At 37.7% G+C, this 16357-nt stretch overlaps 1 protein-coding gene across 5 annotated transcripts in view; it reads right to left on the bottom strand.

Annotated features, from left to right (window-relative positions):
- Positions 1-10174: 10174 nt before the first annotated feature.
- Positions 10175-16357, bottom strand: part of CGNL1 (cingulin like 1) — a 55535-nt gene continuing 49352 nt past the window's right edge. For 4 of the 5 annotated variants that reach the window (XM_069025986.1, XM_069025985.1, XM_069025987.1 and 1 more), the window contains 5 exons: positions 15733-15816; positions 14458-14582; positions 13809-13917; positions 12751-12914; positions 10175-12407 (listed from right to left, as the gene is read on the bottom strand). In XM_069025986.1, coding sequence (XP_068882087.1) covers positions 12263-12407; positions 12751-12914; positions 13809-13917; positions 14458-14582; positions 15733-15816 — 627 coding nt within the window. In that variant the 3' untranslated portion in view covers positions 10175-12262. The remainder of the gene's footprint in view (positions 12408-12750; positions 12915-13808; positions 13918-14457; positions 14583-15732; positions 15817-16357) is intronic. The other variant, XM_069025989.1, reaches the window with a different exon arrangement.

The raw sequence follows: 16357 nt of genomic DNA, 5'->3' as shown, positions 1-16357 counted from the left end.
CCAGTTTGGTTTAGCTACAAGCATCATATCACTTCTCAGACCTGTTGATACAACTGTTTGCTCTCACTTAACACTCTTGGTACATGGCTAATACAAGATTACTAAAAAAACTCAGAGCCCTTCCTGTTGATCACACACACAGAGATCTATAACTAGGCATTCCCACACAAGGAGTTAGAAATGCAGGATACACATTTTATTTGTGCAAAGCCCTCTGTATGTATTTTATGTCATTATTTCAGTTATGGTTGAATTGAATAAAAATGAAATTCCTGGAGTTACCTGCAATAAGACCTTGCTTTCACCTTTACTGAAAATGTAGTCACAGACTATAATTGCAGAAAATGTTTCTTTTAGTATCTTCTGCTTTTAATTGTTGTCCTACTTTCTACTTAAAGTCCATGTTCCTGTTGAGTTCTCAAAGTACTTTTTAACTATATAGCAACAAAGTGAAAAAATGCTAGATAGCTCAAGAAATAATACAATGGCACGTGCACAGTAATTTCCCCTGGAACAGACAGAAAGGACAAAAGGGAATGGGTTAGTCAGGAAAAGCTGTATCTGGGCATGAACACAGAGCAAGTGCATTGAAGCCAATCAGGTAATGACAATAGTAACAGGATTCTGCCATGTGCCTTTATGCATCCATGTCAGTGCATTTCACACAGTTTGTATCCCGAACAGTGGGAAAAATAAGAATTACACCTGACAGATGTGATCTGTGAAGCCAGACTGTTAAAAGCAGTTAATAGAGAAAAAAAATTACAACTACTAAGATTTTAAAGAAGGCTGCAAAACCCTAGAAGGGCATGTTTTTCAATAAATGGTATTTTTACCTTTATTTGTCAGGGCTTTTCATTAAGCATGTCTATAAATTGTAATTTTATACTTCTACAGCCATGGCTTTTAATTTGTTAAACAAAAAGAACCTGTAATTTAAAATCAACTGAGAAATATGAAATGCATTGAGACAAATACAGGACAGTTTAATTTATGTGTCTGTATCTGAATGAAAAGACAGCACTCTAGTTTTTCAGTCACAAATTCTTAGGGATTTAGATGGCATCACTTCAGATGTTGCTGAAGCATATATGGCATCAATACAGTTCTGATTCAGCAGAAAAACTACCACCCCCTGATTCATCTTCATTGCTTCCTTTTTCATGTAGGTCTCCCATTCAGTTCACAACTGGGTCACAGCCCACGGCAATGTGGCTCAAGATGCACGTGAAATGCTGGAAGCCTGTCACTCATCCTCCAGCAGTAGGTTTGGTTCAGTCAATCCATGCAAGCAGGACAGTTCAGCATAGATGTCACATAAAAATAATGCAGCACAGGAGCAGCAGCATTGTTCACACAGGGGTGTGGCTTGGCCAGGTCATGCAATGGAACTGGTTAAGGTAGGTAGGAGAGTAGAAAACAGGCACACCCCACCATTGGCACCACTGTTATATTGTCAGGTAGCTGTGTTTAGAATCATATTCCACTCTCTGGAGATAATAGCAAATGATAGATGTCTTCTGGTTCCAGTGTTGTCATTGTGGCAGAAAATAAGGAAATTTTAGAGGCAGAAATAAATTGTGGAGTACAAGTTCTTCCACAAGTGAGAGGAATGTACATATTTCAGGGAGTGGGAGCATTAAGGACAGGGAATCACTACATGTATTTGACTGACTTCTTTTAGTTTACAAAAGGGAAGATGAGACATTTTATCTTTGTTTCTCCACAGGAAAGGAACCATAGAAGAGTAAGAAGGGCAAAACCAATATTCTGCTTCAGCTCTATTTTATGATAGAAGACCAGAATAGCAAGTGGTTGACTTGAGCCTTGCTTCAGGGCAGAGGATGATGGAAAGTTTTTCAAAACAACAAAGAAGCCAGGCATTTGTCTAGAACATCTGCACAGGTGCTACAGAAGTTCTCAGCTATTTGGCTTGTCTCTTGTTTCAGATCTGGTTTAAGACCTCCATGTTCTCCCATCTCAGAACGATGTACATGGGAATTTAGCAGTTCTTAATGGACTCTCACAGCCCACTGCCTGTTCACAGACACAGCTGGGACAGGGAGCTCCCCATAAAAGTTGTTTAGTGTAAATGAAAGATCTTCTATTTGTTCTATTACTTACTTCCTTTCTACATACTGAAAAGACATGTTTCTTAGAAGTCATATAAAAAGAACATAATGTGGAAGAGGAGGAAGGGGAAGTATTTTAGCCATAAAATATCAGGTCATACTGACTTGTGAAATCAGGGGACCTGATTTTGGTTCCTCCAGCTCCAAAAACATTCTAGCAGACATATCTGTATCTATAGTATAGTGGAATTTTCTTATCCTGTCACCAAGAACTGTCTCATTTCCTCTGTGCCTAAGTCATAATAATAGAAGAAAGTCATAATCAATACAGAAGCTAATGTTGGGTCTAACTGGAGTAAAGTTATTAGGAGGGAATGTAGGAAGGACTAAATAGTTAAGGTACTTAATAATAGCTGAGCCACAATGACTAAATATTACTTAGGGGACTGCCCCTCTAACGTTGGTCCAAGGAAGGAAATGGATTTACACACCTAACCACTTGTATATTTGGTCACACAGTGTATCTGTGAATCTGGATGGCCACTCCCCAGATTTCCCGTGTGTCATCCTTCAGGACACTGCAGCCCAGGAGGAGATAAAGACTTCTGTCATTAGCATTAACTTGAAAATTCCATTTCCCTGAACAACTAGCTGCTATTCTTTTTTCATAACCTTATCATGCTTAGGCATTTTACTGCACTTTTGGCCTACCCAAGTTACTTCTTTGAGAATTTTATTCTAGGATAATAGAGCACCATTCCCACCTCAGGAAATCTTTGAGAGGAGTTACTGAAGGACTGAAAAGCTACCGGAGTGGCTGGACTGACTAACCCATGGAATTCTATTAAGCCTCCTTGAGTTGGCCTAATAGGGCACATTTTCCTATATTTCTTGCTGGGGCAGAATTCTATCACCTTGCAGGGGTAAACAGAAATGGCCTATCAAGAGGTGTGTTTAAACTCTTCTCTGTTGCAGCTTTGCATGGAAAGCAAACAGTATAGGTCTGCTGTATTTATTTCAAAATGCAGCTTCTGCAAGGGGTATTCTTTTCCCATTAGCTTTGTCTAAAAAGAACTCACAAAGCTTTTTTAAATTCACACATACACAGTCACATGCATGACAGTTCTTCAGATATAAGCAGAAAAAAGATACAAGAGGGGCATGGATAGCAATGAATGCTTAGAAAAGACCTGTCTGAAATACCAATTCTCCCTGGTGCAGAACAGAAAGACACCAAAAACCATGAAAAGACAATTGCCCTACTTGTGCTCTCATTTTTTACTAGCATCTGTCTGATAATAACTGAGAAGTAAACGGAGACGCTCTGGATATTAATGTGGGTTAACAGAATTAAAGTGGCACAAAGGAAAAATCTTATAGCTTTTTGTAAGTAACCTGGAGATCCACTGCTGCCGCAGGTCATGAAGTGAAGAAGCACTGAAGGAAGAGGTTGATACACACGTGATTGTGGGTGGCTTTACAGGCTCAGGTTTGGGTCAGGCAGAATGGTGAGCTGCCTGGAATGAAATCAGCCTGAGTTATCAGCCAGATTTACCTCATGGCTAATGACAAACTGAGAGACTGATAGTAGTCTCTGACACAACTGACATGGAGGGAAAGAAAGGAGAGCATTTGCCTTCCTATGGGGCCCTGGGAATTGGCCGCTGTGAAAACAGGATGTTAGATCATCACTCTGCCCCTGGAAATTTCTGTATTCCTACCTTTTAGAGAAACATTTCCCCAATGGTTAATACAGTAACACAAGATCCAATCCTCCTCCCTCTAAAATCAATAGCCAAATTCCCAGTAATTTCTACATCTGTAGAACAAAGGCTATAATATATTAATAGCATGCACTGGACACATTGAAAACACCTGTTGGTTGTTCATTTTCTAGCTTGTTTTTAGTAAACCATCTGGAGGAAAAAAAAAAACTCAAAATTGTAATCCACTGTCCTATGACATGCAGTGTACTTTTGCTAAAGGATTAGAATGAAAAGTACACCAAAATATTCTGACAACAGATAGGCTAGCAAGCTCTTAATGAGGCATTTTGGCACATTTCCCAGTTCTCATATGACTGGATTTACAGAGTCTCTATGAATTTTGGGGTTTTTCTCTGTTAATACACATATTTAGTATTTTGATGGATTAACAAGAGGAGAACATACTTAGACAAAAAACTCCTATAGGATTTAACACTGGACAAAAAATGTTAAAGTGCCCTCCATAATTGTATTCCTGTTGAACACTTCTATTCCTCTCCTTAGGGAGACAATGTTGATTTCTCAACAGAATATTGTTTTCCTCTCCTTGGCTTATGCAAAGGACAGTGCCCAACGTGGGCGTAAATTGCTAAGGCAGATGAGTATAACTAGAACACTTTCTGCATCCCACCCAGACAGACAAGTCTTCCTGTTTAATAGGATGCCTTTTCTGCCTAAATCTGCTATAACCATAAGCAGGATCTAATCGTCATTTGGAATCATTTCAGTTTAAAAGTGATTTTCTGACAACAGTAGAAGCATCTAGAAAAACAATGACTTGAAACATATTTGGCAGAAGTTTTGACTCTGATGGGAACCTGACATAAACTTCCACATCTCTAGGCTGGATGTTTGCAGTGCAGGAAAGGCACACAAGCACACGTACAGATGGTATGGTTAGATTGATCTTTGTCTGGCATAACTCCAGAAAACAAATTTTCATGAATAATGGGTGTTCTTACCAGCTGTGAACTTCTAGTTTTTGGTAATTTATCACCATCAATACCAGTGTGTCTAATCATGCCATATAAAAAAAGTACCAATTTTTATTATCCTTGCTCTATTCTGGAGACTGTCACCTTGTTACAGTGTCACTGAACAGTCAAGACTAGATACTCTGAGCTTTTTCTGTCCTTCATAAATTAATTTCTTCAGACTCAGAACCTCTCAATTTTCTGTCCTCTTACTGAGTCATGCCATAGTATCTGAGTACTTACAGCAGCAGCATTTTTACAGGAAACACCATCCTCTTCACATCAGTCACCTTGTGCCCCTTGGCAACTTGAATGCTACTTTGTGGTTCTATACTGAAAAGGATTTTTGTGAAGCATCATGTCACTTTCTGAACAGACTACTTCTTGAAGGGAAACCCGTCTGTTCTGTCTTGCATTTCAATGGAGAATTGATATCCATGGAGGACGCACCGAACCACTCCCGCCCAAGGGGCCAGAGCCGTCCCTCTGCTGCCTCCTGCGGGCCGCGCTCCCCCGCGACTTCTCCGAGGCATCTTGGTCTCCGCTGCAGTTTCCACGTTTAAGATTTCCAAACGCTTTCCGGCGAAAACCAGTAATTTTTCTCAAGAGACAGAACTGCCAAGCTCTGCTAAGCACAGAATAGTTTCAGAGCAGCAGCAAACTTAATTGGGTGTTAACATCCCATCTTCCCTCTATATTACTTCTAATTTGTAAAAACGATAGTGGTGATAAGAAAAACTGCACTGATGAAATAAAGTACGAATCCAAGTTAAAACGTGTTATCAGTTATCAGCCAGATTTACCTCATGGCTAATGACAAACTGAGAGACTGATAGTAGTCTCTGACACAACTGACATGGAGGGAAAGAAAGGAGAGCATTTGCCTTCCTATGGGGCCCTGGGAATTGCTTGTATCTGACTCTCTGCACTCAGTTCATCCTCAGAGCATCCTTCCAGGGCTGACAGCTGGCAGCTGGACACACTCACAACTGTGGTAAAAGGCACGGTTCCTCTGGCCCTAGTTGGTTTTTTATATACTTGAAAAGAAAAGCTAAAATGACAAGACTTTACAAAAGTTTGTGGAATCAAAACTCAGTTACCTGATATCTAGTGCTCTAGGCTTGGCAGGCATAGGAGGTATTTAATTACTCGGTGTGGACTGAGTTTTTAATTACTATTTAATTACTCAGTGTGGACACCTACTCAATGCAGGAGTTACCCTGTGCACTGGTGCTAAGCTTGACACCCCACAGAACAGACCTGAGCCAACTGCACCACCCACTGAGCTTCCCAGTGTCCAGTTCTCTGCACGTGCAGTGCCCTTCAGCTGCAGCTGCTCATGTCATTTAATGGCACACTGACACTGATGGATGCTGCAGTTTAGACACAGCCTCCTGAGGCTTGGCTAATCTGGCTTTGAGTCATAAGCACCTGCATTCCCTGGAAAAGCATTGTGAGGCTTTACAGTAAGAGCCACCAGGTGAATACAAACATTCACCAAGAGGTGAGGTAAGCAGATATTGCACAAGTACAAAAAGCTCCTTATTTTGCTCAAATTAAGCTGAAAGACAGGTGTTCAATGTCATGGCCACAGTGCATCATGACATTTCCTGTGCTACCACCCTGGCAATGTCACCACAGCACACCACAGACACTGCCTGCCTCTCGCTGTACTTGTGGACACATGGTCAGCAAAAAGTGAAATAAAATAAAATTCCAGGCATATAGTACAGATTTCACCCACAAGAAAGAGAAGACCCAGCAGACTCCTGGAGAGTACAACCAGGAGAGAGTTGGTTTTTTTCAGTTGGTTTTCTTCTTTCCTACCCTCTGACCAAAATACCCCAAAACTCCAAACTTGCCAAAAAAAGCAGAATATCCCAACAGCCACCTTTCAAACAGCCACACCTTTCTGTCAGCACCTGGGAACCTGTACTTGCTGTGAATAAGCTAATGTTAACTCTGCTTCCCAGACATCTGGTGGTAAGGTCTCTTCACTTCCTCTCTGGCCTGATGCATCTGAGCCATGCATTGGGTCTTCAACAGAGTCTGCACTTGTCACTTATGAAGGAAGAACCACTACTGGGAAGAGAGACCATCAGCCAGGTACTGTGTTAGAAAGCACACCACGCCACAGCACAGACTGGTAGTCCTGAGACACTTACCTGCAACTTTATAGGGCTGCTGTGTTATAAGCAGCTGGCCCAGCAGGGTCTCTAAATAGAGACCCTGTTTAATTTAAAAAACCAAATTTCCATGTTTGTGAGCATTTTTGAGTTGGTTTGTTATATCCACACAGACCATAGTTTTCCATTGTGACTCAGTAATGCTTAAGAAGTTCACAGCTGGGAGGGACATTTTGAGCTAAATTACAAATTTGATCTTATCTCTAAAATAGCTGGACACCATACACAGTATGTACTGAAATAGCAAAGCACAGTGGGCTGTATTTAAAGTACACATAGCCTAATTCAGGAAGCTTCCTTTCTTTGGTTGGCTGATTTACAGCTTTTACATAGTTTTACTGGACTTCATTCTTCTTTCTTTCCACTTTTCATAGCCATTCTACACAATAAACCATTTCTTTGTTTGAAGAAAACCAGATTTGAAACTCCCCCATAAAGCAAGGAAATCTATGCTTAAGGCAGTTGTTCTGCAGAAAAGACACTCCACAGAGCCTGCTGGCTACTGCAGAGCCAGCACAAGACCCTCAGTGTCAGATGTGTGCCAGGATCCTCAAGACTGAAGGGAAGATCAAAATCAAATTAATCAGAAATGGATCCTGAGTTGAATCTTTTCTGCTGTCTGTATTTCTTCCTTACTGACCATTATGCCTTTTGGTAGGGTCCATCCTAGCCAGCCTGCATGCAACCAAGATGAAAGGAGTACTCCAAAGTAGTGAAAACAGCTTTGTAACCTTACAGATGAAGCATTGTTCAGAAAGCCCATTCTGCTGAGGAAGCAGAAGTACACAGAAGGCAAAGCAAAACTCAGGTTACCTGTAATGAGCTCCTCCTCTGCACTCACATAGAAGTGTTCCTACAGTTTTCCTACTGACAACTTGAAGAGCTTAAACTTTCATCATCCACCTGTGCTCTGAATTTAAGTAAATTTTTTTTATTGCCTGTACTTCTGCTAATGGCATGAAGCTTCAGGATCTAAATAAAGCAGTAAATTGTTATTAGAAGTGGAGAAAAGTCAAATGTTCCAGCTTACATAAAACAGTCTCTGCTGACCTCACGTAAGGTTCACTGGTACCAACCATTAAAGGGCTGTCATGCTGCTACTGAGGCAAACTGACTCCTGCACTTGACCTTGTCTGTTGAACTTCATACCCAGTCTTAAGTCTTTCTTTTCTTACATGTTAAAAGAAAAACCTGTAATAGAAAAAACCCTTTCTATTAATTTCTGTACCTTTTTCTCAATAGCCCAGTACTCATGAGTAAATTCTGAGATGACAATGAAATTTTCCTCAGTATAACATAGTAGGGTCAGGGGGTTAAACATGTAACCTAGTCAGAACCTTATGCAAAAAAAGAAGAAATTAAATGTGTTAGAAACCCTGGCAATTTCTAACGAATGTTGCTCTTTCAGCAAAGTCTTTGAACATTTTGCAATGCTACTTGATAACTGCAGTTGGTAGAAATTAAGCAGCTGAAATGTGTAGCTCTACTCACAGGATAGGAAGCTCCAGTAAGCTAAAAGAATCAACATTTAATTACTAAAATATGCTGTGTGATCCAGAAAAGGCTTAAAAGCTGAAGCTATTGCACTGTGTAGCTCACTCAGCAAAGCACACAGCTGGTCTGTAAAAAATGAGGAAAACACATGGCTTCTGGAATAGTTTAGAAAATCATTTATAAATCAGAACAGATTATTTAATCAGGAAAAGGGAATAATTAAGTTGAGAAGAAAGAGGATAAATCAGAGGAATACACAGATTAATCAACAAGTTATAGTCTCATCACCAAGAGTTGTGGGGGGAAAACATGCCTGGTGATTAAACAGTAAAAAGCACAGTGATGAATCAAAGCATTTGCATAGTACAGGAGTTTCCTTAAATAAAATGCGGTACAGGGGACAGCAAGAAGATGACAACTTTTCCTTTTTATTTCTTCAGGCACTAACAAGAAATACGATGCCTGAAAGATCTTAATGCTGTTATGAAAAGGGATGCCTTCCAAACTCCAAGGCATTAAAATGCATTACTGTGATGAATATCTTTAATTTCATTACTTAGTGAGTGGGGAGTCTATGGAGGACAGGACGATTTTCTTCACTTGTTTAACATTTACATATTTTGCACTGTATAGAAGCTGCCATGTAAAGAACTTGGAGCACTTGCCAAATGTTGGTGATTTAAAACATAAAAAAACTCTTGTAGAAGTTAGTTTGTCTTCTATCTACAAAAACAGACTCAGAAAACCAAGGCCATTATAATCTCAGAAAGGACAAAAAGTTCACTGTTCACCATAGATTACTTATACTGAGAGACAAGCATCCACTACAAAAGTTACATTAAGCTTATAGAAAACATGATTTAGCTTGGGTCTGTTTGTTTAAGAGATATTATAGTACTATGGAAGAAAACTGAAGGTCTCTACAGCCCAGAATTCAAGCCATGTCTCTGTAATACACCAGAAACTCTGATGTTTATACAAATTTCTAGGGACTGAATGTCTTTTAACCACGTTTCTTCACATATAACCCCCTCTTGCTTCCTTTTGTGGGTCAAGAGCTTGTTCTGAAATTCATTTAAAAATAGATTACATGAAAAATAGATTACATGAAAAAAAACAGGTAAATTTTTCTAAACAGAACTTTGACTTAAGATGAGCCTTGATCAAAGCAAACAGGAGATGAAGTGAACAAATACGATGACCGTAAACTATTATAAAGTTTGTTTGTGGCAATCAAGATTATTTTACCATCACCATAGCTAGCATGTATTGAGAAACAGAGCTACCAACTGCTTGGTGAATTAACTGAAATATCCTTTTTAGTGTCTTAAGACTTTTAGTCAGATTATTTGAGAACTCTAAAGAGAAAATGCCATTGGCAAGTCTAAATGAATGCACTAAAGACAAGTGCTTTTTCTGAAAACACAGATGGGGAGGGAGGTTTACTAAGAAGGATCTCTGCCAGTAGGAGTCTGCAATATTGTCTTCCTCCTTCCAAGATCAAATGAGGAATCTTCTAGATGCTACACCTGCCACCTGCTTTACAAGTTACAGAGTAGCTATCCAAAGAGAAGAAAATGCAGAAATTTGTTTTCAACATCAGATAGTTATTTTCTTCTTATGTTCTAAACACGTCTTCTATATGAAATGCAATTTTCATATCAAGCTATATGCACAAAATAGAACTGAGAGCGCTGACTGTTTATTTTAAGTGAATTTTTCTTTTACAGTTTAGTGTAACTGGAGGTAGATGCAGTATTAAGTAATTCTTTTCCAGTGGTTTGAAATAAGTCATCTATGAACATTACAGGATAGAGTACTGGGGACTGGAATCAGTTGCTTGAAGTTGTCTACATAAACATGCAAATGAAACAACAAATAAATCACAGCAGTTTCTATGATGATTGTCAGTACAGTGTAGCACAGGTCTTCTTGGATGAAAGGCTGTTTCTGTGATGTCAAAATAGTAATGCTGATACTGCAAAAAATTCCATGTGTATGCTACTGGAAAAGATACAAGATTCAGATACAAAGTATTACAACTATGCCGTTCCTATTATTTCCCATATAACTCAAATGATCAAAAGCAAGTTGAAGGGAATTACATGGCAAAGAGTCTGTGATCTGCTATGCATGAATATACTTCTGACCTTGCAGAGGCAGGAGTTTCATTTCATGTAACTGTATGAAAATGGATACAGCCATTGTCAGGACTTTTGCCTTAATCACATCTGTCAGCCTCACTTTCAGAGCTGTTAAATTTGTTCTCCTCAGCAGATTCCTTTGTGGGAATAATGGAAGCTCCCAGCAACTTCAGTTCAAAATATTTTTTACAATTTCATGATTACTTGATCAAATGAATGAAGGAGTGCTCGCTAACCTGTAACTGAGGACAAATACTGATGAACAGACAGGACCTAAGTATGGTTTATTAACAAAATTTTGTAGTAATGCCCTTTCCTTAAAATTCTAGATTTGCAAAGGAGTAAAACCAGTCTGGTATAATATAAACGGCAAAAAATATTTTTAGCAACAAAATAGAATTTTTTTTTAAATAAAATCTTCAATGCTCTTTGTTTTAAATTTCCCACAAAGTTTGTTGAATAGATGGATAACCCAAAATACAGATACTTCTGTAAACTGAAATACTGATATATATATATATGCACATATGACCATACACCGCACTATATCACCATAAGATGGTCAAGAAGAACTTAGAAAGAAAAATCAGATACATGCTTTCTGTTTCCTTGGTGCAATTTCTTGCCAGCAGCATAAAATTTTCGTATCAATTAACAGATTTAAGCACGTACTTAATTCAAAGACCACAAGTAATTTTACTGGAACGAGTGGGACTCTTTAGAAACTTGCAAGATAAGACTGTCCCAATGTCCTCAAATCAGCAGGCCTATAACATTCTGCCTCTGGCAGAACTGAATTCCTTTCAGGAAATGAAAGATACCAGGTAATAACTGACATCACTCTCACCCTTCCCTACTAAGAACAGAAAGCTTCCCAAATGAAGTTTACAAGGAAGTTGAAGGCAAGCCTCTCATCATTCAGATGTGCTAGTCCTTTTAAAGTCAACAGGCAGGATTAACATTTGACCTCTAATATACAGAACACATACAATAAAACTTACACTGGTTTTAAAATGTACTTCCTGGCCCAGGAACTATGAATCTGCTCTGTAATGCATGAAATGTATTAATTTTCATTTGTTTTCCTCTTAATGAAAACCCAAACATAGCATTCGATATAAAGATTTTACATATCAAACTGATTTATGTAATATTCAAAACTTTACAAAATAGTACTAAAGTAGTCAATAAAAAGATCAAATTTAAAATATTTACATTTTATACATAATTTCCCCTTACTTACAATTATTAAATAATCTTCCATAGTTTCTTTAATTTTAGGGAAAAGCTTTTAATAACTAAAAACTAATTTTGAATTACTATTAGATGGCTTTTTACTTGAACAGAATTTTAGCAAAATGGCATCTCCAATGTGAAACATTATCCTCACGTTTTCAATAGCAGTTATATATATATATGTATCTTGTTTTATAGCTGTTTTATAATGAAATCCTGTTTTCTATAATAAACAGTGGAGATCTAAATAAGCAAATGGCACAGTACGGATGGAAACAATATATTCCCAACTCTTAAATCCCTTTATGTCATTTGGCTTCTGGAATATCCAGTTTCTTGATAATTTATGTTATTCTTCCAGTACTTTCAAGGAATTGCATCCATACTTATTTAGATTTTTGTGTCATCATCTTTTGAAAAGTTATTTCCTAAAGGTACTTCACAGAGACTATCACCATCCGTGCTGAAATCATCATCGTCGTCGTCCTCATCATCAGAATCAGCCAACACTTTACTTGGTGACTTCTTCAGTCTACTAAAACAAAAATGCACATATTTGCTATTAAAACAGCACATCTGTGTTCATACACACAGAACACTTATACAAAGCTTAAAACATTGACAGGCAGGATTTACACTTTTGAAGGACATCAAAGTGCTCCAGCAGGGGTAGTTTATCACAGACTACATCTTACATGAAAGAAACATGCACAAGATCAAGCAATGACATTTTCCAACACATCTAACTAAAGTGGCAGAGAGGGGAAACTGTAAAGTTTGCACACTGGGATGTTCACAGATGGCTAAACAGGAGCAAGCGGTCAAATGTGTGAGTAGTGGTGTGATACAGAACTGAAAGGTCTGACAACTCATCCTACCTTAACTCTTTTTTTGCAGTATTAAGCTGTCCTTGCAATTGTTCATTTATGTCTAGTTGCTCTTCAAGTTCTCTCTGAAGTTTCTTTCTAGCATTTTCCAGTCTGTCTATTTCTTCTTCAGCTTCTTCAACTTGACGTTTCATTGCTTTCAAACGCAAACTCAACTGCAATATTTACATGTCATCTGATTAGAGGACTATTTTAATAAAGGAATTTTATTCTTCCAGCATCTATGAGAGGGAGAATAAAAACAAAACTTTGCCAGTGTAGTGACACTGTAATCCTCTGCTTCAGAAATATTTGAAAGTCAGCACTAGACTTTAAGAAAAATAATGTGGTATGATTTTTTTACAAAGAAAAACCAGCAACAAGCAAAGAGAGCTTTGGTACAGTAAGACAGTACTATGTGATAGCAAGAGCTGGTTATCAATTAGGACAGACTACAGTTGTACATGTGCCTAAGTTAAGCAACTTTAACAGACAGATACTATAAAATACATTTCAAAAACCCAGAGGATTTTTTAAGATCATGCCCGTAATGGATGTCTGCAATTTGAAACACGCTGTTCATTCTCCAGGCAGAATATTAGCTGTTGGCTCATGTGCTGAAACAAACCATGTTTTAAGCAAGGAAGCAACAGAGACCACAGTAAATGGTAGAGCACATTGCTATTAGAACATCAGTGTATGCTTAATACTTGCAGCCTATATTTAACAGTAAACAGCTTCTTTCTTTAAACAGAATTTTACGATGGCAAAACAGAATATATTACTTGTTGGTGTGTTTACAGAATGAATTACTGTCTGGTTTTTGGCTTTATTTCTTGAATTAGCATTGCTTCTAGAACTGCTTTCTTCTCATAATTTCCAAAATTAGTAACAATTTAGTACTAGACAAAAGCACATGATGCAATGGCAGCTGCAAATATCACTAAATGGGAGTTCATAAACAACAGAGTAATCAGAATCTACCTACATTCTTCTCGTATCTTTTATACATGCTGGTTTATGCGAGTAGGATTAATATCAGATATTTGCATATTAGTCTTTCCCTCTACCTGGTCCTTCTGATCAGTCAATGACAGATGTTCATCATCTACTTGCAACATTAACTCCTTCACTTTTCTCTCAAGTCTGCGGTTACTTAGTTGGAAATTAGCTCTATCCCTAGGAAAAAACCAAAACAAACAAAAGACAGGTTTGTAAAAGAGGAACTGAAATACTCCCAATCCTGATAATACAATTCCTTAGCAATGTTCTAAGAATTAAATAAATACTAACGGTTGCTGCTTGGAACTACTGATTCTGTGCAACATATTGAGAAATTTGTTCAAAACCAGCAATGACTAATGAGAATTTCTTCTGTCACCACAGCAACATTTAGGAACAAAAATACGCTCCTCCAAGATTAAACAAAAAATGAACATGAAACTGGATGTCTCACAGTACAGTTAATATTTCTAATCCTGTTACTGATATTAGGTATTTATAAAATAAGGAGCTATGGAACCATGTTAGCACTGTGCCCAGTTTTAAGACAAACTTCTATTGTGCTCGCAGTCAAAAAGAAAATTTGCAATACTTCTATGAAACAGTAACCATTTTAATTTGATGAAAAGTTAATTGCAACAGACTCGTAATATCAGCAAGAGGCCGTAATAACAAACATAAACATGCATGTTTTGATCTTAACATAATTGGTTTTACCTCTCTTCATTTTCAAGTCGTTCTTCCAGCTCTGTGATCCGTGCCTCCATCTGAGCAACAAGTCCCTCTTTATTGGATCGGTAAGAACCCTCCAGGTGAAGGATTCGGCTCTTCAAGTCCTTGTTCTGTAGTTGGAACACACTTGGTTAATACACATTTATTCAGATTGACAAATATCACCTTAATACCAAATTCATGTCTCCAGGAAAACATATACCAGTGTGTAAAGTGATCAGTATATTATTTAGTAAACATGGAAAGTCATTGAGATTTTACAGTTTACTACAAACAAATTTTCTATTACTGTGCCTTATTGAAAAGAATTTACTGTTCAGCTTCAGTTAAAAGTTTTAGGATTAAACAGACCCTTAAACTTCAGATAGTGCAAGCACCTTCTCACAGTACTTTTTAATATGCCAATTTTTTGTTCAAATACTCTGTCAGATCTGTCTTACGCTCCACAAAATTCTTTTGTAAACTTCTGTGTTCTTCCCCTGGAAATCACTGGTGTATGGCTAGAACAAGTAGACAAAGAAATTATTTACATCCAATACCACTTTATTAAAGGTATTTACTGGGGTTTCCCCCCCACCCTTTATTAACTATCTAATGCTACTCCTGCTATAAAAATAATTTGAAAAATATTTGTAAAAGCAGACTTTTGCTCAGATTTGCACTTCCATTTTTCTGAGGCTATGTAATTTAGGTTTTCAATGGGGACCTAGTGAAAGAGTTGACAGAAAAAAAAAAAACAACAAATCAAGTTACATGAGGAACAGAAAAATAAAGGTCTATGTTACAGAAATTCAAAGCATGATCTCAGGTCTCAAACACAGAAAAAAGGACTATGACAGGAAAATCAGAACTAAAGTATAAGAATGTACACAGTATATACCAATAGGTGGCATTCTTTTTTCTCAAACAATTAAGATGAGATCAATGTCACCTAATTTAAGGCACCAAATTAGGTGTGTTGTACAAACATGTTCTCTAAATTCCCATTACAATCTGTTTTATGTTCTTGAGTTTGTAAACAATACTATGACTTGTTAAGATAGCTTTCCTCTGGATCTCAGCTAAGAGCTATGAGAAGTAATCTTGTTTTCAAAGACCACTGAACTGCAGAAGAACTGTTTACTACTACAGAAGAAAACTCTCAGCTAAAATCACAATTACTTGAAATTGTATCTTCAACAGCATTCCTGAAGTACTGTTAAGCCTTGGCAGAACAGCTCCTCCAAAGCGGTCAAAGCATTTACAACCAGACATAATTACCTGTCTTTCCAACGAAATTTTGTCACACTCCAAGTCTTGCTTGATAGCTCTTTCCTGAAGTAGCTCTGTCCTCATTTGTTCAATCTATTAGAGAAAGATAACAGAAATTTTAATAAGAGTCTTAATTTACATTTATCTATATGATACTGTGTGTATACTGTGTGTCTATATATACCTATGCAATAAGCAATATGTTCTTTCTTAGAACTCAAGACATACACATGATTTCAGATGAGCTTTACAGCTACAATCCTGGACAAAATTTTCTGCTTCAGGAAGTCCATGTTATTCCCAGTACTCACTCTAGGCATCTCACACCCACACTGGATATTGCTGATGTTCACCATATACATTCTGTAGCAAGGAACTGAACTCTAAGCTGTTGTATGAGAGACATATCATGTGACAAGACATGAGTTCTGGAACATCACATCCATCATCAAACATCTTTTCCAGTTGTTCCCTTCATACTTAAGTCTGAACCTCTGAAACAGCACCTTACCTTTAAGCTGCTGACTAGTCTAAGTAAAGTTTCACTTTATTAAACACAGACTGGTACCAAGAAGTGCCTAGAACTCAGTGAAACACTTCACAGACAATTGCAGTTTCCTCTACGTATAGGAGT

This window comes from Aphelocoma coerulescens, chromosome 10, assembly GCF_041296385.1.
Source record: "Aphelocoma coerulescens isolate FSJ_1873_10779 chromosome 10, UR_Acoe_1.0, whole genome shotgun sequence".
In the NCBI taxonomy this organism is placed as follows: domain Eukaryota; kingdom Metazoa; phylum Chordata; class Aves; order Passeriformes; family Corvidae; genus Aphelocoma; species Aphelocoma coerulescens.
Note: the sequence above shows the minus strand (reverse complement) of the source record. Positions and strands in the feature narration are given on the sequence as shown.